Raw genomic sequence first — 26,189 nt, 5'->3', positions numbered from 1 at the left:
AATTACTGACTTTTCAAGAACATGGTAGTTAAATTCAACGGACAACAAACTTTTTTGTTTTATTGGAAAAGATTGGCATAAAGCATTTATTCTTTGTAGGACTTTTGTACTCTCCCCTTGAAATAGTAGTGTAGTGGTTACGAATCGGGCTGTGAACTGCAAGGTCAGCAATTGGAAACTACCAGCTGTTCCACCGGAGAAAGATGAGGCTTTCTACTCCCGTAAAGATTTACAGCCTCAGAAACCCCGTACAGGGTCGCTATGGGTCGGAACTGACTCCACGGCACATAACAACAACAACAACAACAACAAGTGAAATAGTAAATCTTTCAGAGATTCCACAGAGCTACTGGAGAATTTTCTGAAATCAGTGGTAACAGAAACTTTTCAGATGCCTGTAACAAAGCTGGCATTTTATTACATAACTGAACCTCAAACGGAAACGCAAACTCTTTTCCATAAAGTCAGTTTGGACTCATGGTTACCCTGTCGGCAGAGTCGAACTGCCCTCTTGGTTTCCCAAAGCTGTAAACTTTATGGAAGCTGGAGTCAGACTATGGCTCCTTCCTCCCACATCTGACCCCTACATTTAACCCCTGCACCACCAGGACTCCTTAACTGAGAACAGTGCACCTGTATTTCTTCTGACTCGATTGGGCAATATTGGTGCCAAGTTTGCCCAGTGTTGTTGAGTTGGTCCCAACTCATAGTGATCCTAAATAGAGTTTCAGTGGAGCAGCTTGTGGGTTTGAACTGCCAGCCCTGTGGCTCACAGTCCAGTGCTGATCCTACAGTGCAATATCAGAACTCGCACTGTAACTGAGTTAATACAACTGCAGTTAGTTATAGGAATGCTGAACTGGATAAGCATTCTTATTTTTAAATGAAGTAATAGTTTTTGTGAAAATATTCTCCCTCCTCACAGTGCCTAGGCATGTTTGCCTAATTTTAACCAGTGACCAAATCTAAAAGTTATATTTGGGAAAAAAATTTTTTTAAGTAAATAGCCAAGTAGCAAATTGTTATTGTTGTTGTTAAGTGCCATTGAGTTGGTTTCTACTCTAGCAAGCATGTATCAAGTTTCCAAGGAGTGACTGGTGGGTTTGAACTGCCAACCTTGTGGTTAGTAGCCCAGTGCTTATTGTAACGTGCCACATCAAGGGTGCAGTAACACAGTTGATGCTATCAAACTGATCACTATCTCTTCCTAATCAATTTCTTAGTGGATTAGTTTATGTTGTTATTATTTATATCCTCCCCCCACCCCCCCAAATCCAATCATGTATGTATTTAGGAAATGTCTGCAGCATTTTAGGAGTCCTGGTGTGGCCCTGTGGGTTAAGGCACTACACTGCAAGGCCAGTTTGAACCTCAAGGTCAGTAGTTCCAGCTCACCAGCTGCTTCTTGGAAACCCTATACAGGGTCGCTATGAGTTGAACTTAGTACATGTTTGTATTGTCTCTAATGTGGTTCCGATTGTGCTTGTGTTTTTAATAGGACACACATAATGAAAGGAAAATAAACTACAAGGAGTCCTTAAGGATAGTGCATCTCTGTGATTGAATGTGCCATTAGGTATAGAATTTAGAGGTTCAGTCATGTACAACCTGCTACTATTTGCTGGTTATTCACAACAAAATGGTCCTTTAATGTCTCTTGTGAATTTATAAATCCTGTAATTCTACAGTAAAGTCCACCGCCAACGTTCCTGAATTTAACTTGTTGTTTGTTTTATTTAATTTGTTTTGTTTCCATACTCTGTGAAGGGCAGAGAGCCCTGATAGCATAGTGGCTTACTTGTAGTGGCAGTTCAAATCCGCCAGCTGCTCTGTGGGAGAGAGATGAGACTTTCTCCTCCTACAGAGATTTACAGCTTTGTAAACCTCATACAGGGTCCCGCTGAATCGGAACCAACTTGACAGTACATAACTGCTACCATCGTACAAAGGGACTTCAAAAAGTTAGTGGGGAAATTCCATTCTCTTTAATTCTGTTTCTCCATGAACTTTTGAAGCCCCTTAGAATGAACCTATTTCTTATATACATATATAGGTTCAGAAAGCTTGAGATCAGATACCTGTGATGGAAATAATGTCAGAAGATAGTATAAGAATGATAAAGAGATTTCTTTCCTTTGAACCTAGCAGGGAGAATTTCTTGACTTTGGCACAAATAAACAGAATACATAATTATCTGAGATGTGTTATTAGTTTAACTGAAACTTCTTATCAAATTAGGGAATCAAACACTTTTCCTATTTTCAACATCATAGTTTTCAAGAGTAGTACAGTCGTTTGCACTCTTGTATTTCTTTCTATCCCCTTACAACCTTAAAGATGAAATTCTATCTAGCATAATTTTATTTCACATTATTAATAAGGATGGTTTGAGAGTTAGTCATTTCTTCAAAGAAAAGAAAAACAAGACATTGTTGCAAGAGCCATGCTAGAAAGGGAAAGAGGAGTAAAGAATGGAATGACTTGTACTGCTACTTGCAGCATTCTGCCAGATTCCAAGACAGAAGTGGTGCGTGGTGGTGTGCTGCTGGTGGTATGCTGTGGAGGCGGTTCCGACTCACAGTGAACCCTGTATAGGGTTTCCGAGGCTGTAAATCTTTATGGGAGCAGAAAGCCTCATCTTTCTCCTGCAGAACCCCTGGTAGTTTCAAACTGCCGAGCTTGAGATGAGCAGCCTAACTCAGAACCACTATGCTACCAGAGCTCCTGGAAGTAGTACATAGTGTGTCAAATGTGAGGTAACTGAAAAGTGTAGAATTATGGAAGCTCTAGGTTCAGAATCATATAATAAGAGATGTTTATCAATATAACATCTTTATGTCAACTGACTTTATTTCATTATTTAGATTTTTATGAGAGTTTAGTTATAATGTTTTTTAAAGCCCAATGTTTTCTTTCGTTCTTAGATACACTGTGAACTATGATTTAAATTGTATACCTTTTATGCACACACATATGCACACATTCCTACAGGCAAATCAGCATTTCTTAAGCATATAGCTAGTATTCAAGTTGATGAGAGGTACGTTTGAGAACAGTGTAGTATCGTGTACCGTGAAATGAGGTAAGTTGATCAAATCAAATCAAACTGTTGATTTTTATACTGTTCAGAACGCTTGAGTAATTATATAAATATAAGTAAAGAAAACCTAATCACCATCTGAAGATTTTAAATCGGGCTATTTTTCTGTATCCCTTCCTTTTCTTACCCATAGCAGGATTGATGTTTCTGATTGTGGTGATCTAGACATCTGACATAACTGGACTGCTAACCACAAGGTTGGCAGTTCAAACCCACTAGCCACTCCCTGGAAATCCTATACAGGGTCGCTGTGAGTCAGAATTGACGCAGCGGCACTTAACAACAACATAGGCTGATGAAGGGAAATACCCAGGTGGTTCTTATTTTATTTAAAAGCCATACGCACTACATGCTGTATTTCTTTAAGACTTACCAGTTATTTTGGACTTCCTAAATATGTTAATGGAGACTCCTAGCATGATGCTGTGGGTTAATGTGCTGGACTTCAAAGTTGGTTTGAACCACAAGGTTAACAGTTGAAGCTCACCAGCCACTCCTTGGAAACCCTATACAGGGTTGCTATGGGTGGAAACCAACTCGAAGGCACTTAGCAACAACAATAACAAGCATTGTAATAGAGCTGATGCTTTAGCTTGGCCTGCAAATTAAAATCCTGTAGATTTAATCAAACTTTGTGTACCTTACAGTTCATTGTTTCACCTTTCTGTTTTGTTTTACATTGAGGTGTTTTCATTTAAAGTGAAAGTTGTTCTGCATTTAGTATGGGCACAATGAATGAGATGTGTATATTTTGGGGGCATACAATTTGTTACTTCAGCAAATACAGAAATCTCTTATTTGCAAGGACAAATTTCGATTTTGATCTATAGAACTTGCCTCGTCACTCCGACTGCTTCCTCATACCCTACGATCATTCGAAAATACTTCCTCACTTTCCAGCTCTATGGCAGACCTCTTCTAGGACTGTAACAGGGAACAAAGTCAACATAAAGTCCAGACTTGTGGTTTTTCTGAATGGAGGTTGAAAATATCCCTTGCAGCCCTTTTAGAAAAGGCCTAGGTCAGCTCAGCACAAAGTGCCAACCTTGATAACCTTCAATAAGAGACAGCAGAGTGGACGGGAAAGGAACAGAAGGAGCATTGTGAGTTTTAGAAAGAGGTTGAGCGACCAGCCCCTCGGGGTGCTAACTGAGAGCTGCAGGATACACATTACAAAGTTCCTTCTTCCATATAAGCCTTCTCTTTATCATTCTCTGAGCGGCCTCCTCTTTCTCTTTCATGCCTCTGAACATTGGAGGCCCCGAAGCCTTTCTTTATTTCTACTCCTCTGGGTGATTTCTTTCATGGTCAGGATTTTAAAAAAGTGTATGTCTAATGTTGTCTAAAATTATAGCTCCTATGATTTTTTATACCAACTTTGTATTCCACAAGGAGCTCTGGTGGTGTGGTGGCTTAGGTGTTGGGCTGCTAACCGCAAGGCGGGTGGTTCAAACCCAATAGCAGCTCTGAGGAGAAAGCTGAAGCTCCCGGTATAGATTACAGTCTCGGAAAGCCTACATAGGACTCCTATGCGTCAGAACCGATTCAGTGGCAGTAGGTTGGGTTGGGGTTTATATTCCTCAACTCTATTTGATCCTGATTTAAAAAAAAAAAAAAAATGTCAATCAAAAATGAGTGAGTTTCATCTTACTTTCAAGAATTTGCCTATTTTTCAAATATGTCATAAGAGTAATTCTCTACTGCTTTTTCTCTTTTTATTTTGGTGTTCATGTTTAGCCAAAGATCAACACTATTCAGACAAACTAGTTTGTCCTAGTTGAATTCCATAAGAAAGCAAAACCCCTGAGATGTTTAAAATGGAATTGTCTTTATTAGATTTTTAGCCCTCCTCATTTCTTAAAGGATATGAGATGATTTAGAAAGTTTGCATCTAATATGATCAAAAACCAAGATGAGCTAGTGTAGGGGAGGGAATATATTTGAAAATGCAGTTATGACTCTTGTCATAAGCAGTGCTTTCTAATGCTTCTCCAGTGTGTCAGCTACTTGATGAAACCCGCTTTATTGCTCTTCTACTTACATCCACTTTTAAGCAGAAAAATCGCATGATTTTGAACTCAATTATTAAAATCTTTTAAAGTGAATTCTTATTGAGTTGTGACATGAGCTTTTTGTTGTTGTTGTTTTAACACAAGTATTGACTATAAAGAACATTGGGAAATTCTCGGGGCAACTCACGAAGCATGTCATTTCTCTCTAGGAAATGATGCTACATCGATTGTCAACTGTCTTCATATTTTGGGTCAGACTTTGGATGCAAGGTAACATGGGTACATTCTTCTCTAGATCCGTGAATATACTATTAAGAATATTAAGAACTTGATGCTTAACTTTTATTTTTTGGAAATGTAATAAAGACTTCATTGTAGGTGGAGAAAAGTATAGCAACTTGTTGTTTTATGATCATATGATAAAGGAGCCTTGTGATACGGTGGCTAACTACTCAACGAGTAGCCAAAGAGCACCAGTTTGAACCCACCAGCCTTTTCCTGGGAGAGGAATGTGGAATCAATTTCCTTGAAATTACAGCCTTGGACACCCTATCGGGTAGTTCTATTTTGCCATATGGGGTTGCTAAGAATTGGAATTGACAATGAGTGTGTTTGATTTTATATATGGTGGTGGTGGTGGTTATGTGCCATGGAGTCAGTTCTGACTCATAGCGACCCTGTACAGGGTTTTTGAGGCTGTAAATCTTTACGGGAGCAGAAAGCCTCATCTTTCTCCCGTGGAACAGCTGGTAGTTTCGAACTGCTGACCTTGCGGTTCGCAGTCCAATTCGTAACCAGTACACTACCAGAGCTCCTTGATTTTATATATAGGTTTCTATTAAATTTCAAGCAGTAGTCTTGGTGTAGCGCTGTGTGAGCTGTAGCACTGGACCACGAGGTCAGCTTGAACCACTGAGTTGGCAGTCAAACTCACCAGCTACTCCTGAGAAATCCTTTTCAGGGTTTCTATGAGTCGGAATGGACTTGACAGCACCAAGCAACAACAACAACATAAATAGAACAGAATGCAATTATCCTGAGAGGAAAAATGGGAAACCGATGACTGGTGGGTCTCGTTAGCTTCCAGGCACAGTACTAGCTTCACCTGAGTAGTATGTTTACCCTTCTAGGAAAGGTGAGGATTTTATTCTCGTTTTAAGCACTGGAATGCTAACTACAAGTTTGGTGGTTCAAACCCACCAACTACTCCTTGGAAACCCAGGGTCACTGTGAGTCGGAAGCGACTCGACGACACTTAGCAACAACAACAACAACAAATTGAAGTTTGAGATTACATAATAAGTGTGGAACTGATTTCCAAGTTTATGCGCTTTCTACACTGTCAGAATATCAAATGACTATAAGTCCAACATGTTGACTCTATACAAAAGAGGTTCATTTGGCGTGATTAATTCAGCATTTAAGCCATACAGCTGACTCATAACATGCAGGGTAAATCTATCTAAGTAAAAGTTTCTAAATGCCTCCTACAAAGAATATGTCATGATACTCAATTTGGTCTTGTGTTTATTTTTTTGTTTGAGATGCTTTCTATAGCATCATTATATACCATTTTCTATGAGAAACAGTGACATTAGGGTTTCAATTCTGTATAAAGTTTAGTCTTGAAAGGTTTATTTAGATAGGATTTGATTGCTAACCCTTAAAGTGTTTTAAAAAAACAAAACAAAACAAAAAAACAATCCCGATGGCTCAGGATTGGGCTGTTTCATTCTGTTGCTCATAGGGTCTCTATACAATCCCGATGGCTCAGGATTGGGCTGTTTCATTCTGTTGCTCATAGGGTCTCTATACAATCCCGATGGCTCAGGATTGGGCTGTTTCATTCTGTTGCTCATAGGGTCTCTATGAGTCGGAACCGACTTGAAGACACCTAACAGCAACCCAGTATAAAAATCTGTGAGTGCTGTTTGGTGACTTGGTTTAGAATGCATCAGGAAACCTTCTAGTTTTGTTTGCTTTGAGATTCATGGCTCAGAAGCGAGTTTCTGTAAGTTATTCAGTTGGAGTCTTCTGATGGGAAATATGAAACATTGGCAGTACACTTTACTCTGAAGTTTTCAGTAAGTTGACTGCAAGCATTTGGAAAGGTCTGTGGTTCTAGAGCAGTATTGCTGCAGTTTGAAATCCAGCATAGTGGTTTTGAGTTCGGCTGCTAATTTCAAGGTCAGCAGTTCAAAACTACCAGCCATTCCGTGGGAGAAAGATGAGGCTTTCTGCTCCCATAAAGATTTATAGCCTAAAAAACCCTACATAGGGTCGCTATGCATCAGAACTGACTCCACAGCACGTAACACCAACCCCAATGTAAACATATGGTTGCTCCAGCAATAGATGGATGGATAAACAAAATGTGGTAAATGAATACAGTGGAATGTGGTGGTTGTTAAGTGCTGCCGTGGAGCTGATTCCAAGTCATAGCAACCCTGTATAGGGTTTCCAAGGAGCAGCTGTTGAGCTTGAACCACTTAACTTGCAGTTCAAACGTTCAAATCGAATGTTACTCAACCATAAATAAAAATGAAGTTGTGATGCACATCACAACACAGATAACCTAGAAAACTTTATGCTGAGCAAAATAAGTTTGTTGCAAAAGAATCATTACTGCATGCCTGTAAAAATCAAATATCTAGAAATGAAACATGACTTATGGTTACAAATGAGGAGGGGTTTGGAATGGTTCAAATTTTGTTTAGGGTCTTTGAGTTTATGTTAATGGTCGTGGGATAATTTGGAAAAGGATAATGATAGAGCTTGTACAACATAAAGAATACAATCGGTGCAACTGAGTTTAGATATACATGGGGAAGTTACTGAATTGATGAAGGTTTTGTTGTGGATGTTTCCCCCACAACAAAAATATTTCATTGACTAGGTACATGCTTTAATTGAGAAATACACATAAAGTGGCCGGGTATTTTCGTTGTGAGAGGTATGACTCTTTCCATTTATATTATAGGACCGTGATGAAGACCGGCCTGGACAGTGTGAAAAGTGCCCTCCGGGCCTTTCTGGACAACGCAGCAGAGGACCTGGAGAAGACCATGGAAAACCTGAAGCAAGGCCAGTTCACACACACCCGGAACCAGCCCAAAGGCGTCACACAGATCATCAACTACACTACGGTGGCCCTCCTGCCCATGCTCTCGTCATTATTTGAGCACATTGGACAGCATCAGTTTGGAGAAGATCTGATACGTATGCGCTAAATGATTACTGTTTCACTATCTACGTATGACAGTTAGTCAGAGCCACCTCTGTGTTATTCAAATAGTGCTTTTCAAGAAAATGCTTTTTTGCAAAAATTACAGATGTACATTTAAGTTACAGAAACTCGATAAAGATAAATTATTGAATTACATAAATTCAAATAGCACACCATTAGCGTGCTGGCTATGGAAGATATCTTTTACGTTGTTTAAATATTAATTCCAAATTTTAGTGTGTCTTTTCATCTTTTTTATTCTGCTTTTTTCCCCCACTATTTCTTTGTCTCTTTTCATATACATTTTCTAATACACCCTGACCATATAACATGCCACATGAAAGATTTTCAAGTTCTTTCTGAGTTGCCACAGATTGTTCGCACAAGCAATGCTACCAGCTAACTATGAAGACTATTGAGGCCAAATCTGAGTCTAAAGGTTTTGTTTATAGGTTTCAGTGTATTTTTATAGGGTTGAATCAGCTGTTGTTGACTAGAATTTTACAGTTACTATACATATCCACAGAATGCCAAGGTTACCTGGAGAACATTATATAATGTATCCTAACTGACTGTTGATAACTCCAAATCCAAGCTGAACAAACTCCTTGGCCACTGAGTCGATTCAGACTCAGAATAACCTCCTGCATAGGGTTTCCTAAACTGTAAATCATTACGGTGGGGGCTCTGGTAGCAGAGTGGTTACAACTTGGGCTGCTATTCGCACAGTCAGCAATTCGAAACTACCAGAAGTTCCATGGGAGAAAGATGAGGCTTTCTGCGCTCGTAAAGATTTACAGCCTCAGAAACCCTATACAGGGCCGCTATGAGTCGGAAGTGACTCCACGGCACATAACCACCAGCACCAAATCATTATGGGAGCAGACAGCCTCATCCTTCTCCCACAGAGCCTTTGAACTGCAAACCTTGTGATTAGCAGTCCAGTTGCTAATGAAAATTGATTTGAGTCCTTCTTGAGCATATGCCTGGTCTTCACTGAAGACTTCCTTGCTTTCGGATGATGGGCTTGTTGTTGTTAAGTACTGTCTTGTCACTTCCAACTCAGAGTGACCCTGTATAGGGTTTCCGAGGAGTGGCTGCTATGCTTGAACTGCCAACCTTGCAATTCAAACTGACCTTGCAGTGCAGCACATTGACCCACAGTGCCACACCAGGCCTCCAGATGAGGGGCAGCTCTGTATGACAATGACTTCATTTAACTAACAGCAACATTGCTTGAAGTCTGGAGGGCCAGGGTTATTTCTTTCTCCATCTCTTGGTTTTTCCTCCAAAATATAGTAGGAGATTTGGAATTAGAGAACCAAGGTCATTGGATTTCTTTTAAACATGTTTTCTCTAATAACAGATAATTTATAAGACTTTATTTGTTTTTCTGGCTTCAAAGGTGGCTACAGTGATTTATTTAATTAGAAAAACATGTCGTGAATGTCAAGCCATTTGGAAAATAACTAATTTACTGTATTCTCTAGTAGTCTCATTAGTGTTCATTTGAGAGTTAAAGTGAAAAATACAATCCTTGTATGCCTGTGGACAGTGAGGCAAGAACTGTCTTTCCTGTCAGACAATCTTTTGCTTCATTTTATTCTTTGGGGTGGGGAGTGTTTTATTCTAGTACTTAGAAAAAGTTATAAATAGTTTCTGAGAATGTTCTGAATAATCACAGAATGTTCTTAAGATGGTTTTATATTCCCTAAAGTAAATAATTTTGTGTGAGAAAAAGTGTTTCTAGTGTTTATTCTTATTTTTCTTATTTCAATGTTCAGACGTTAGCATGCCTTTACTATGTAGTTGTGTTTTCACCCTAACTTTTCTTAGGACAGTGTATAGATCGAAGGCGTTCTGTATTTATGGGAATTTCTCTTTTCTTTAGTGGAAGATGTACAGGTGTCCTGTTACAGAATCCTGACTAGCTTATACACTTTGGGAACTAGCAAGAGTATCTATGTGGAGAGGTAAGATTGAAAAAGCTGCTTTAAGCTTTATAAATATTTCTATCGGAGTCTTCATTTTGTAACTTTTCCTTGGTTATAAAGTAAAGTGGATTGATCTACTGAATTCTTCTGTGCTAATTAGAAAAATTTCAAGCTAAATAATAATTGATGTAATATAGGGCAGTTGAATTTTGCCTAATAAGTAAAGCTATAATGATAAATATCATATTTAATGTAAAGTTTAAACTTACCTTATTTATGAGTCTTATGAATCAACTAGTAGAGTTCCTTCATTTTCAGTAAGAAATACCAAGTAAATATAAACATAGACAGCTATTGATAAGATCAGTTTTATGTTTTCATATTCTCAAATATCAAAGCAGGAGTGATAACAATGTCAAATGACATGGAGCTGTGAATTAAGCTAAGAAGTCACCACTGAATTTAACCAGAACAGATCACTTGCCCCTTGAGTAACAAATTGGAGTAAAGAGGAAAAGGAGGGCATTTTCTAAAAAGGCTTGATTCAGTAAAAAATCGTTCAGGTGGAAAGATTCAATATTTGAATAAATGTGAATTAACTTTCTAATTAATTGTGAATTAATTATAATAAAATTGCAAATAAAAATTTGTGTTTAGTGAACCTGCAAAAATGATTTGAAAAGTCATGTGAAACAGTAAGCTCATGAGAAAATATGGAATATAATTTTGAAGGGAAGAAAGTAATGACAATAATGACACTTGGACTAAAACTACAGTAATTAAAATGGTGTGGCATTTATGTAGAAACAGGAAAGTACATCAGCGAGAAAAGATTACTGGGTTTATTTTCAATATTTTAAACGAATCCTTGCTTTTTTAACTGAATTTTGTCACATGATTTTTATGGCTATAAAATTTGTATGCTAATGAAGTACTGTAATTTGTTCACATGACACATTGATTTGGATATTTAGCTGCTTTCTCTTTTTCACTAACATAAAAACTGCTAAATTTCTGTTCCTAAGTTTCTGTGTATGTTTATGCTTATATTCTCAGGATTTGGAATTTTATGTTATGACAGCTGTTTCGAACTCTCCTTCCAGAAAATCAGACTTTTATCATAGAATCTTCACTTATTCTTGTTTTTCTCACTTCTGGTTATATACATTCATTTCATTTACAAGTGTCATCGATAAAATTGGAATCTCATTTTTATTTTTAGATGCATTGCTCTAATTACCACTTTATTTTTTCATGTTTCCATGGACATTGTTTTAAATGAATTGCCTCTTTTCATCTTTTGTATGACTTGCAATAAATGTTCCGTTTTAAAACAAAAACAAAGAACCTGTTCATCTGTTTGTTGCCTGATATTTCTTCAGTTTTTATGCCACATAGTATTTTGAAGTCTTTCTAGTGCCTGTAAAAAAAATTATCTATTTCTAGTGTTTATAATTTGGAATATTTGATTTTTTTTTTTTTAATAATCAAACTTATCAATCATTGGAATTCTGGTGTGGCCTTGTAGGAGAAACGCTGAACTGCTAACTGCAAGGTCTGAGGTTCAAACCCTCCAGCTACTCTTCCAAAAACCCTATAGAGTGTTGCTATGACTCAGAACTGATTCAACAGCACTGAACAATAACAAAAATATTTCTCTTAATTATGTTTTAAAAAGTTTTCTCTATCCTTTTAGCAGACATTTCAGATCTTTTTCTGGTGAAGTTTTAGTGGTGCAGATCCTTAGTTCATTTAATGATGTTATTGGCAGCTGTTGAGGTACCAAAATGAACACAATAAAAATTTAGTCTCAGAGCTTATAGCTGTGGAGGGCAGTAAAACCAAACAGGTAAGCTGAGAAATATAATAATGGGAGATTATCATTTGTTCTATGAATACAGAAGCTATGTAAGGAAGGCTGTTGTTGTTAAGTGCCATTGAGTTGATTCTGACTCATAATGTCCCTGTATAGAGTTTCTGAGGCTGTAAATCTTCGAGGGAGCAGAAAGCCTCATCTTTCTCCCACAGAACGGCTAGCAGAGTCAAACCATGGACTTTACGGTTTGCAGTACAGTGCTTATCATATGGAGCCACTGCATGCCCATATAAGGGATAACAAGGATTACTTTATCAAGTTAGACAGGAGCGTATCTTTTAAGAATCAACTTTTTAAGCTCAGAACTTTTCTCCACGTAACCGATACAGAAGATGTAGATAGATTGTGTCTACTTGCTTCTTTTCCCACCCTGAAGCACCATGTGATTCCTCACCCAAGTGATGGTTGTGGTGTGGAAATTTTGAGGAGACTGGAAAATGTGTGAAATGATCAGCTCTGGAAAAAGGAAAGGAATTTCTCTTATATGGAATGTAAAATTGAAAATCAGTATTTAAAAATCGTCCATCATTTGTAAAATAGCCTTATGTTAAATACTTCTCTCATCTTGTAATTTAAAATAAGACCTTTACCCTGGACTAAGGTAATATATCTGCCACGTTGTATTTCTAAAATTTCTCTTTTGTTCCTTTAGTTTTTAATGATTCTGTCATAGCACATTGTTTGAATGATTGCTATTTTATAATATAATTTAGTATCTGATAGTTTGAATCCTCTTACATCTTCTTTTTACTGAGGCCTTCTTGCCTAAGTATTTTCATGAAGAAATTTGGGATCACTTGGAGTTTTAATTTGAATTTTCTTAGTAGCAATATTATTATTACTTTTTCAGTTTTAAATAATGACCAATTTTACTATAGCTTATTCACTTAGAAAGCTTTTTAAAAACAGATATTTTCCACTTGTAGGCAACGTTCTGCATTAGGAGAATGTCTGGCTGCCTTCGCTGGTGCCTTTCCCGTAGCGTTTTTGGAAACTCATCTGGACAAACATAATGTTTACTCTATCTACAATACTAAGTCTTCACGAGAGAGAGCAGGTAAAGCAAAAACGTGCGGTATTGGAGAGATGTAACTGAAATATCACAGTATGTCTTGTATTGCCTACAGGGATCCTTACTTTGCTGTTTCGTTTTATCTTATCCAATACTTCTTGTTCTTATGTTCTTTGTTGCTGTGTTTTTGTGGAATATTGTATACTGTTCTCCTATATCTGAAAAAAAATTTGTTTAATTTATAATAAGAAAATGATCCACACGCAAATTGTTGTTGTTAAGTGCATTCGAATCGGTCTGACTCATAGTGACCTCCTCTAAGGAGTGACTGGTGGGTTTGAACTGCTGACCTTTTGGTTTAAAGCACCCTTGCAGTCCAGTGCTTTATCTAACAGTGCTACACTAGGACTCGACACACAAATTAACACTCCCAAAAAGAATACACAGGAATTCAGTGAAAATATATATATATATTAAAAAATAGATAACCTGATTTCTGATTCAGTTCTATCTTCTAGTCAGTGCTGCGTTATTATGATCTGTATGCATTCCTATTCTTCTTTTTTTTTTTTTTTTGGTCTACTAAGAAAATAAACAAAATATTTTTCTTTGTTCTACTGGGACAGTTTTATTTCTTGTGCCTTTTTCGAATGGTTGGGTTCCATTTTAATTATTAGAAAATAAAAATGTATACATGTGAGATACACTCAACAACATGCACCTGCCTCTAGTGTATGTTTTCCTAATAGTTTGTGTTTGTGTGTATAGTAGGTATCTATCTAGCTATATATGAAGTACTGGTGTGACACTGTAGGTTAATGTGCTGAACTAACAAGTCAGTTTAAACTGCAAGGTTGGCAGTTCAAGCTCACCAGCTGCTCATTGCAAAACCTATATGAGTCTATGGGTTGGAACCGACTCCTTGGCACTTAAGAACAACAACATCTATCTATGTATCTGCCTATCTATCTACCTATCTGTATATTCATCTATCATGTTTCTTTCCATTTGGGAAAATCTACTTATTTGCTGAATTGACCCATTTCCCCCACAGATGTCCTGGTTGAAAAACAACTTTAAGAATCATTTCTAACGATTTCAATTACTGGCCTTTCAGAACTTATTAGCATTATCAGTTAGGATTTATATTTAGCTAGATAAGCAAATACTTAATAAAGCATAAACTTACTTTGTATTTAATCTGTTCTTTAAAGCAATTGAAGTACAGTTCCTACCAACTGAATGTTACATAGCATCTCTCATATAATGATTTTGCTTAATTTCCTCTAAATATAATTAGATGCATATTTAGAGGAAGTCAAACAAAAGTATTCTATGCAAAGGTGTTATGTAACATTCAGGTTCTAGAAACAAACAAGTCCTGGTGGCATAGTGGGGTTTGCAGTGGCCTGCCAATCACAAGGTCAGCAGTTCTAATCCACCAGCCTCTCCACAGAACAACAATGAAGTTGCTGCTTCTGTAAAGACTTACAGACTTGGAAACTCTATATAGGGTTGCTATGAGTCATACAGTAACAGCAACAATATTGTATTTGAGTTGGATTTGAATAGCCCTAAAGAGTTTTAAGAAATTGGATAAGAAATATTTACTGTTCACAAATGCATAACTTTCTGTGAATGGTCTTGTTTCTATGTGTAAGTCATTTCTGTATAGCCACTGGTGGGTTATACTAATAGTATAAAATTGTATCAAAGAGAGACTCTTAAAAAGACTTGAATAATAATTAATTAATGATAAGACACTGAATGGCTTAAAAGTAGAAAATGTGTGTGCCAGGGTTGGATTCTTTCACCACATTTATGCAATCTGTACATTGAGCAAATAATCTTAACAGTTGGATTATATGAAGAAAAATATGGCATCAGGATTGGAGGAAGACTCATTAACAACCTGTGCTATGCAGATGATACGATCTTGTTTGCTGAAAGTGAAGAGGACTTAAAACACTTACTGGTGAAGATCAGAAACCTCAATGTAAAGAAAACAAAAATCTTCACCAGTGGACCAATAAATTACATTGTGATAAATTATTGGTCCACTGGTGAAGATTTTTGTGATAAATGGAGAAAATATTGAAGTTGTTGAAGACTTCATTTTGCTTGAATTCACTATCAACACTCGTGGAAACAACAGTCAAGAAATCAAACCGTGTATTGCTTCAGGCAAATCAGCTGCACAAGTGTTGAAGAGCAAAGCTGTCAGTTTGAGGAGTAAGGTGTGCCTAAGCTAAGTCATGGTATTTTCAGTAGCTTCCTATACATGTGAAAATTGGACAGTGAATAAGAAAGAACATAGAAGAATTGATGCATTTGAGTTAAGGTGTTGTAGAAGACTGTTATAAATATGATGGACTGCCAGAAGAACAAACACATCTGTTTTGGAAGAAATCTGAGTTGGAAGATGACCAGATTCTATCTCTCATATACTTCAGACGTATTATCAGGAGGGACCAGTCCCTGCGGAAGGACATCATGGTTGGTAATGTGGAGGATCAGTGGAAAAGAGGAAGACCTCTAATGAGGTAGATTGGCACAGTGGCAATAGCAGTGAGCTCAAGCTTAGCAGTGATTGTGAGGATGGCGCAGGGCCAGGTTGTGTTTTGTCCTGTTGTGCACAGGGTTGCTGTGAGTCAGAACTGACTTGACAGTAGATGACAACAACAACGACAATCTGTGGAATGAGTTTGTGTCCGACTGGTAATCAGAAGGTCAGCAGTTTGAATCACCAGGTGCTCCACAGGAGAAAGATGTGACCCATTGGGACAGTTGTTGGAAACCCATTGGGACAGTTCTACTCTGTCCTGTCGTGTCCCTATGAGTCAGAATCGACTTAACTGTACCCAACAGGAACAAGTTCCATATAGCAAATGAATTTGAAGAAGTATGTATTAAATTTGTCTTAGCAGCACTCTTCTATATAACATCCACAATATATTTGTAGTTAGCAAACCGTGGTTGAATTTGAATGATTAAACATCTGCGTAAACATAGAACGATTTGTCATATTAAAACTTTTGTTTATACAGATTTGCTTCAGTGTTAATCCCCCCCAAAAGAAAACAAAAAATCTTTTGATTGGTTACTATTTTTTTTATGAATTGAGACTGACGTAGGTTTGTTATTTGATTTGGGAAAAAGCACAGAACTTAACTGCTATGTTTCTGTAACATGTTATTTGCACAGGATAGTACAAAAATTAAATTGAATGATTCTTTTTTGTAATTCATTTTAGCCAATCATTCAGCAAGCATTAGTTTGTGATGCATATTATGGTATGTGGAGGAGATATGATAAGAAGATAAATAAGACTTAATCCTTTTCCTCAGGGAATTTTCATTTGCAATACAGAGAAAGAGAGATTGAACGATAAATGAGTAGAACTGAGAATTTTTAAAAGGGCAGCAAGTAAAAAGACAGTTTTAGCTGGGACCCTAGAAAGGCTTTGCAGAGTTGGTGTAAGTCTTGACATCGAACAGCTGTTGTTGGCTTGACTGCCTGTGAGGCCTACTGGAACTCTGCATAGGGCAGGTCTTGGCTGCTTTCACAGAAGCAGATAGCCAGGAACTTCCTTTCAGGCACCGCTGGATGGACTCAAACTTCCAACCTTTAGGTAGAAGTGGAACATGTTAACGGTTTACAGCAACCAGGGATTCCTGTCTTAAAATTAGAAAAGCTAAAACTCTGTTCTATTAGGAGAAACTGCAGGCATTTTGATTACAGTGGCTGGAGGTAGCATTTGGTACAGGAAATGGTGAAGGATGAAACCAAAAAGAGGCAGTAAGTAAGGAGTCAGGACCTCCCTTGACAAAGAGGGACCTATTGTTGGATTTGAACATCTCAAGAAAAGCAACATGACAGCAATAAAGAAATGAAGAAGTGGAGACATCAATTATTCAAAAATATTGTCATAATTTAGGAGAGATGTGTGAACCAAGGTCCCTTGGATGGAGAATGTGGTGTAAAGAGTAAGAGAGAAAGCAGTAAACTCAACCACGGCCTCAAATCTCTCTTAGGTTCCTAGCTTGGGTGGCCAACTGGACAGTGTTGCCTTCACCAAGACAGCACATGCTCAAGAAGTAGACTGACAAGGAAAAATAAAGTGACAATTTAAATACGTTGTGTACACGTTGCTTTTGAGATATCCACTATTATACCCCATTTTTTAAAAAATATGATTTTTGAGAATTATTAGTTTATAACAGAAGTCTAGTTCTTGCCTAGGCAAATATCTAAGCCCCCCCCCAAATAAAAACAAAAATAGAAGAGCATTAAAAAGAGATCTCTGGAGAAAACCAGTATTTAGAAGTTCCACAGATGGCAAGAGTCAGTAAAGGTCACTGACAAAACTCAGAGGAGAACCAAGAAAGACTTAGCACCTAGAAATGAAGGAAAAGGGTATTTTAGGAAAAGGAACTTGCTCAGTGGTATGAAATGCCAGTGAACAGCCAAATAAGTTAAGGAGTGTGGAAGTGTAAGTTAAGAAGGGAAACTTGAATTAAAGATGCCTGCTAGAACAATCCAGGGGTAGTGTGTAGGTTGCTGAGGGAGACCCTGGGGAGTGCAAATGGCTAATGCTCTCTCTGCTGTGGAAAATCTTAAAGGTTCCATTCCACTCCAAGGCATCTTGAAAGAAAGTCCTGGTCATTTGCTTCTGAAACTTCTGCCCTTTATAACCCTAAGGAGCATAGTTCTACTCTGACACGTGGGGTTCACTGTAAAGGGGGCTAGGCTGTTGGGAGGAGTTTTCGAGCTGAAGAGGCTGGCAGTGTAGGACTGAGTACTGCCCTTGATATAGAGTAGGGCATAGCTTAGGAAACACAGGTCGGAAAGCCTTCCTGTAAAAATGATGAACGAAGATAAAATGGGTCTAACATTAAAAAGTTTGTAGGCACCAGAGCAGGAAGTTGAAGAAAGTGATATTGATGTTTTCCTTTACCAATTTTAAGGTAGTGGTGGGAGGGTAGAAACCTGAGAGAAAAAGTGATGGTGGTGGTGAAGTGCCATGAGTCGGTTCTGACTCATAGCGACCCTGCATTGGCTTTCCGAGACTGAAAATCTTTATGGGAGCAAAAAGCCTCATCTTTCTCCCGCAGAATGGCTGGTAGTTTCGAACTGCTGACCTTGAAGTTAGCAGCCTGACGCATAATCACTACGCTACCAGCCCTCCTTTGATGAAAACAATGGAGGTTTGAAATAGCTGGAACAACAGGGAATATGCATGGAAACCACTCCGGTTTTGTTGTGTTTCGAAGACCAAAATGAAGTTGTTGATTGTGTCTATGATAAACAATGGAAATCTGCCATGTTCTGTCAGTTCTTTTATTGAACATTAATTTATTTTTTGTGTATTTCTGTAGCTCTCAATTTGCCAACTAATGTGGAAGACGTTTGTCCTACTATCCCATCTTTGGAGAAACTCATGGATGAGATTGTGGAACTGGCCGAATCTGGCATTCGCTATACACAAATGCCACACGTAATGGAAGTTATACTGCCCATGCTTTGCAGCTACATGTCTCGTTGGTGGGAACATGGGCCTGAGAACAATATGGAAAGGGCTGAAATGTGTTGCACAGCTCTGAACTCAGAGCACATGAATACACTTCTTGGGAATATATTGAAAATTATATATAATAACTTGGGAATTGATGAAGGTGCCTGGATGAAGAGGTTAGCAGGTAAGAATTGGAAGGTGAGATAATAAGGGAGCTGTAGTAGGACTGTGGGTTAAGTGCTGGGCTGTTGACAGCAAGATTGCGGTTCAAACATACCGGACTCTCCTGAGGGGAAGCATCCCATAAGAATTTACCGTATCAGAAACGCTATGTAGGTTCACTATGACTTGGACTTGTCTTCTTGGCAGTGGGTTTGGTTTAACACTTTATTATTTCCCAAAAGACTTGAAATACAGGAGACTAGAATTTTCCTATCTTAGTAGTCTATTTCAGCATTTTCTTCTGTGTTCAAAACATAGTTTTTGTTTTTGTTTTTCTGTCATGCTGTTTTTGAAAAATGTCCGTTTCATCAAACATTAGGTAACTTCTCTAAGTAAGCTTTTTCAAATAGATCTCTATAAGAGTAACCAAGAAACAAAGTGGTAACAATTCCATTAGACAGACAAAATTAAGACAATTAAGACATAATTAACAACCCATTTTTTTTTTTTTTAGGTTTTTATTGTGAATTGAGTGATAATTTACATTGGAGAACATGGGTTTTACACTCATCCTATTGTATTTCATTTTATTGCAATGATTTCAGCCCCCTGTGTGCATCATCATTCAACAATATTTGCTTCTATTAACTATTCACTTTTAACTGAAAAATTAAAATGTGCAGTATAATATTTACATTTAAATTTATCATTTACTGCATTATTTCTATTGATAAACAGGAAACAGTCTAAATGCCCAGCAACTGGCGAATGATTAAATAGGTTGCATGTGCTGTAGAATCAGCACTGGACTGTGAACCTCAAGGTCAGCAGTTCAAACCCACCAGCTGCTCCTTGGAAACCCGATACTGGGTTGCTATGTGTCGGAACTGACTCTACAGAACTTAACAATATCAACAACATTCACCCATATACCAGAATATTATGCTGTCTTTAAACATTATGATTTCAAAATGTTTTGTGAATTAGAAATTCTTTATAATGTCAAGGGGGAGGGTGAAAAGAAAAGTTTTTAAAACTGAATACATAAAAATGTACAATATATATGCTTATGAATTTACATATTGATAAAATTGGCAAAGAAATACATTAAATGGTCTTACCAATCAGGTGTTGATTATGATGAATTTAAATTCTTCTCCTTTATATATTTCTACAATGGATATATGCTACTTTTAGGTGGGATAGCCTTTTAAAAATGACCTAATCAAGTTTAGAACCTTTATTATATAACTACAACCAATATTGAGTAAATCAATAGTGTGTAGTCTGTCTTTGCTGTTGAGCCAAAGATGAGGATGGTTAAAGTGAGGGTCCTTGCAATTATTAGTGATTTGTGTATGTCTTCTAAAGAAAGTGGTAGGGGAAACTTCTAATTTGGTAATTTACTCTTTTGGATGAAGATATCGATTCCCAGACCTTTTTAAAGACAGAAATACATTGAATTCAATTCAGTGTTTGTATTTGGACAACACTATGAAATTAGCCTCTTGAGGTACAGCAATGACAAAAGCATGGGCTCTCCTCTTACAGAAGCCATGCTGTGGAGAAGAGGGTGACATTATTTGTGGCACTCTCATAATTCCAATTGATCCTCATTTTAATGAAGGTTTATGCAGAGCAGCATATTAATGTCTGTCTTCAAACAGTGTTTTCCCAGCCAATTATAAATAAAGTGAAACCTCAGCTCTTGAAAACTCACTTCTTGCCATTGATGGAGAAACTCAAGAAAAAGGCCGCCATGGTGGTATGTGAGGAAGATCATCTGAAAGCAGAGGCCAGAGGTGATATGTCTGAGGCTGAACTCCTCATTCTAGATGAGTTCACTACACTGGCCAGAGATCTCTATGCCTTTTATCCTCTGTTGATTAGATTCGTGGACTTCAACAGGTATAATGTTCAAGAATATTCCCTCCCAATTCTGTCAGAAACTGGCTTGACTTTTATGTGCCTCTTGAATAATTTTATTCTTTTCAGTTATTTAGTGACGATCTTGATCATAATTGAAACATGTTATTGCTAGCCGCCATTGAATTCACCCCTACCTCTGGCAACCTAGTGCACAGTGGGATTGGGTTATTGTGACCCATAAATTTCTGTTTTTCCATTTTCTATTTATTATTACTATTATTATTTACTTTGTCCTTTCCTCAGATTTTCCTTATTAGTTTATTGAATTATTTTTGTATTAAGACATTAACCACTATAAGTAAGTTGTGTGTGTGTATGTTTTCAGTTTGGAAGATTCCATTATTAATTTTATTATTTTTTTTTTAATTTGTGGTTAGTATGGAAGTTTACAGAGCAAATTGGTTTTCCTTTCAGCAAGTTATACACATTTTATTCCATAACACTGACTTCAATCCCACCATGTAGCACTCTCTTCCCAGGTTCTCCCTGTGTTTACCGTTTCCCTGTGTCCTTCTTTCGTATCTCTTCCTGCCTTCCCTAGGCAAATGCTGCCTTTTTGGTCTCCTGTGGTTGATTGTTGTGAGTGCATACCTCCCTGCTGCTACTGTTCACCCTGCCCTCCTGTTTATTGTTGGTCACAGGGGTGGGTTCAGTTACAGGCCTGAAGGGTGTCTAAGAACCATAGTTTCGAGCTTCTACCAGTCTCTGTTAGTCCAGTAAGACTGGCTTTTTTATGATACTGAGCTTTGTTCCACATTTTTTCTCATTCTATTCAGGACCTCCTACTGTGATCCCTCTCAGAGCAGTAGTACCATCTAGTTCTTATGGTCCCAGGGTCATGGAGGTTGGAGTTTACATGATCCATTAGTCCTTTGTTTCCTTGTTTTGTTTTGTTTTCCTTGCATTTTGGGTTTGTTTGTTTTGTTTTGTTTTCACTCTTCTTTGAGCCAATAGTTACCTTAGATGGTCGTTCACCAGCTAGTCACCAAACTAGGATGTGGAACATTGTCTTTGTGTACTATGTTATGCCAATTGAACCTGGTGTCCCCTGAGACTATGGTCCTGTGTCTTCAGGTCAAGTGACTCATTCCTTCAAGGTGTTTGGTTATGGCTAAGTTTTTAAACTTGCTGTTGTGTGCTCTACCATATCTGTGGATATATTTGAAGCACATATGTGGAAATAGTCTGACACTTTCCCATCCCTGTTCAGTATGAGTATCCATAGAGTTTTTATTGGTTGATTTTTAGAAGTGAGCTTGGTCCTTTTTTTATGATCTTGAATTTTTTTCCCACATTTCTCCCCCACTCTATGCAGCACCTCATGTTGTGATCCCTTTCTGAGAGGTTAGCAGTGATAGCTGGGCACCATCTAGTTGTTCTGGTCTCAATGTAGTGAAGGTTGGGGTTCACATTGTGCATTAGTCCTTTGGACTGCAGGTTTCCATGCATCTTCAGTTTTCATCATTCTTCTTACCTCTGAACAGAGAGAGACCAATAGTTCTGACCAATGACTCTTCACGAGCTTTTAAGACCCCCAGTTACTACTCATCAAAGTACTATATAGAACATTGTTTTCGTAGACTGTGTTATGCCAATTGACCATGGTATCCCCTAAGACCATGGTCCTGAGTTCCCAGACCCAGTAACTCACTTCTTCAAAGGGTTTGATAATGTCTAACCAAGTTTCAGAACCTTTTCCCTTGTGTGCTTTACCATACTCATGAATATATTTGCAGCAAAGGTGCATGGACAAATACCCATGTACAAATATCCTCTTTCAAACCTCTCTATATTTGTGGGTATACTCCCATTCTCTCTCCCATACCTGTTCACCCTCCGTATCTATTCATGCATCTACCTGTAGATCACCATTATTGCAGGACTGTGTATATGATAGTGCTTACCTATTGCCTTTAACTCTTGAACTCCTCCCATGGTACAACTGTGCATTGAAGCCATTATGAGCCCTGTGGGCATCCTTAGTTGCTTGGTTTAAAATTTCATTTTGGGAGAGAGTTTATTCATTTATTTTCCTGAAGGTATAACTGAGAAACCTTTTATTTTCTTAAATGCCCCAGGGCAAAGTGGCTAAAGGAACCTAACCCAGAAGCAGAGGAACTCTTCCGTATGGTGGCCGAAGTGTTTATTTATTGGTCAAAATCCCATGTAAGTATAAAAATAATAGCAGACTTTGCTTACTTAGGGAATTTTAACCAATTTTTCTATTCTGGTAGTAAACACCTATGGTAGTGTTTCTCAAACTTGTTTGCTATCTGTAAGAGTTGAAGAAAAGGAATAGCTTTCCCTAGGGACTTTTGGGTAATTTCAGGGGCTTCAAAAATTCATGTAAAAATGGAATTAAAGGGTAACGGAATTGCTTCCCATCTTTTTAAATGCCCCTCTACCACCTCAATTTTTAAAAAAAATAGTATCTTTAAGAAATCATTAGCATTTTTAATAACCACCATGTTCATTTTCAAATTCTTCCTAATAAATTTAGAATAATAATTGACATTACATACAAAAATGAATACTTTTGCCCTCTAGCATTTCCTGTATCTTTGCATTTTGCTATATAATCCCAGGAGTACTTTGGGTCCAATTTGAGAAGTACTGAACTGGTCTAGTGTTTTCAGTGGAAGCATTTTAATTTTACTTGAAAGGTACTACTTTCTCCCTAAAATTTATTATCACTCATGAACTTGTATTCTATAGTAATTTCGGTTTGCCCACATTTTAGAGTCATATGGTTTTAAATGTTAAGCATATGTAAGGTATGAACCTTGTTGATAGAGAATTTCTAAGAAACATCATTGATGAATATTCATTGTTTTCAACATTGCAAGAACTAAAATCTGAAAAATGTCACAATTTATAAGAAGTTTATAGTATTCTACCATTCTATCAGCTATTTCAAATAACAAGAAGAATAATGGTAAATGCTCATTTATTTTTACCAATGACATTTCCAAAGTTTAGAATTTTTGTATCGATGTTAATTCTCTGCTACTTTGTGAACAGCAGCTCTGAGAAAAATTAGAGTGTCGACCTCAGTTTCTTCATCTGAGAAATCTTCCCTGTTTAAGCACCCCCAGAACTGTTGTGCAAATTAAATTACTTTGAAAACATAATTTTTTTTTTAAAGGCAGTGTTAATATTTAGTATTAGGATAATTATTGGCTGCCTGCATCTGGAGAATCTATCAAATTGATCACCAGAGTGTTTATTAAGCAATTATAAACTCTGTAATCATATACAATGAACATAAAGATAATTCCCTTTTTTTAAAAAATGTGATTCTACAGCTTCACACTGATATTCATTGTGTGTGATGTCATAGAAAATTATTTTAGGTTCCTTATGTTCCAGGTAAAATCTTGACTCATATGAAGGGTATGAGCTCTTATCCTGCTTAAGTCATGCACTTAAGTGGGGTGGATTAGATCAATCAGGGAACTTCTGAAGGAAATTTTAAATCTAGAGGAAATCAATTCATCTTGAGCTGCCAAAGAAGAAAGATGAATGTTACTTTTCTTACCTTTTGTTTTCTGTTAGGTTACAATAACTTGAATGCTTAATAGGCAAATAGAACGAACGCAGGACATTCTTAAGTTAAAACCTGCATTTTTTTCTTCTTAAAGAACTGAGAATCTTCTTCAATGTAATCAGTTGATGAAATATCAAAGAAGCGTCTTTAAATTTATATTTAATAAGCAATTTGAAATGAGTATTTATAATAGTCCGTTTTCAAATGAGTATCTAATGATAACATCAAATAGCAAAAATGTGTATATGAATTTTTGAATCCCATAGGCATATTTGTAACACAGTCTGTTCATATATGTGCTATATGTACATATATGTGCTATATGTACTTCTCCAAATACTTAATGTTGAAATACAATGCGCAGCCATATGATTTTTAATAGTAAAATGAGAGGAATGAAAGTTGAGTATTAATACAAATATGCCCATTGTTTCTCAAATAAAACCTTTTATTAATCATCAGTAATTAAGAGTCAGTTGCTTACTATGGAATCACTGTTTGATTTTACTTATCCAAATGGAGGTAAGCAGTTAGATTTTTAACATGTCTTTTGACACTCTGTATTTGGATTCTTTAATATCACTACTCAATTACTTGACTTTATTAGTATCTTTATATTTCTGAACTAAAAGCAAGTAAAATAGCATAGCAGTAGTTTTAAAATAAGTAGCTAAATTAAAAATCACATCATGATTGTGCATATTCTTGGAAAATGTACGCGTATTCCGGGAACCAATATATAGTTTTAAGACAACTAAATTTAGGTTTGAGTGTGCATGCTATACCTTGGGAGATATGTGACCTTCTGACTTAAATTTCCTGAGCCCTAATATTTCCTTCATTAGGCATACATATTCATACCTAGTTCCCAAAATTGTTGCCCTTAATTAAGTGCCTTCATTAGATACTCAACAAGCATTATCTATCAACTTAATATTTATAATATAGATACTCTGAGATTCTCCTCTCTAATCTCAGTTATATATGGTCTTCTTTGTTTGTGGTGGTAGGGTATTATGTGTGTGTAAGTTTTCTTTATTGCTTCATTTAATCTAGTGTTTAAAATAGATAATATTTTTAATTTCAGTGTTTTAACTCTCCATTCCCCACTCCCTGTTAACTACTAATTGTCTTTTTGTCTCGATGGATTTACCTCCTCTAGACATTTCATATAAATGAGATCATATAAATATTTGTGCTTTTGTGTCTGTCTTGCTTTACTCAGAATGTTTTCAAGGTTCATTTCTTAAATTCACTTATTAGCAGGACTTCCTGTCCCTTTATGGTTGAATAATTTTCTATTATTCAGATATGGCACATTCTGTTTACCATTTGCCTGTTAGTGGACTCTAAAAGTAGTTCCACCTTGGACTCTTGTGAATATTGCTGCAGTGGATGTTGGTATAAAAGTTTCTGTTTGAATCTGTGCTTTCAAGTATCTTGGGTATATTCATAAGCGTGGAATTGGTCAATAATGTATGGTAATTCTTTATTTACCTTTTTGAAGAACTGATAAACTGTTTCCACAGTTCTGTACCATTTTGCATCCCTCCAGCAATAGATTAGGGTTCCAGTAGCACCATATGTTCACCAACACTTGTTATTTTTATTTTTTATTTTTTTGACAATAGGCATTCTCCCGTATGTCAAATGCTTTCTCATTGAGGCTTTAGTTTACATTCGCTAGTGACTAGTATATGGGCTGCTTATTTCCACGGCTTTAACTTCAAATTTCTTTGAAACTTCTTAGAATTTCAAAAGAGAAGAGCAGAACTTTGTGGTACAGAATGAAATCAACAATATGTCTTTCCTTATTACTGATACCAAGTCAAAGATGTCAAAGGTATTACTATAATCTGTTTTGCCTTTATAGAAT

General features: G+C 37.0%; 1 protein-coding gene across 1 annotated transcript in view; it reads left to right on the top strand.

Moving 5' to 3' along the window:
- The window catches only part of RYR2 (ryanodine receptor 2 (cardiac)), a 786,033-nt gene that overhangs the window by 550,693 nt on the left and 209,151 nt on the right, over window positions 1–26,189 (top strand). The window contains exons 64-71 of the mRNA XM_006872010.1: window positions 5,322–5,382; window positions 8,093–8,331; window positions 10,230–10,311; window positions 13,075–13,205; window positions 18,539–18,859; window positions 20,505–20,745; window positions 22,845–22,932; window positions 26,064–26,156. Coding sequence (XP_006872072.1) covers window positions 5,322–5,382; window positions 8,093–8,331; window positions 10,230–10,311; window positions 13,075–13,205; window positions 18,539–18,859; window positions 20,505–20,745; window positions 22,845–22,932; window positions 26,064–26,156 — 1,256 coding nt within the window. The remainder of the gene's footprint in view (window positions 1–5,321; window positions 5,383–8,092; window positions 8,332–10,229; window positions 10,312–13,074; window positions 13,206–18,538; window positions 18,860–20,504; window positions 20,746–22,844; window positions 22,933–26,063; window positions 26,157–26,189) is intronic.

This window comes from Chrysochloris asiatica, unplaced genomic scaffold, assembly GCF_000296735.1.
Source record: "Chrysochloris asiatica unplaced genomic scaffold, ChrAsi1.0 scaffold00179, whole genome shotgun sequence".
In the NCBI taxonomy this organism is placed as follows: domain Eukaryota; kingdom Metazoa; phylum Chordata; class Mammalia; order Afrosoricida; family Chrysochloridae; genus Chrysochloris; species Chrysochloris asiatica.
This window is presented reverse-complemented; position numbering and strand designations above follow the sequence as displayed.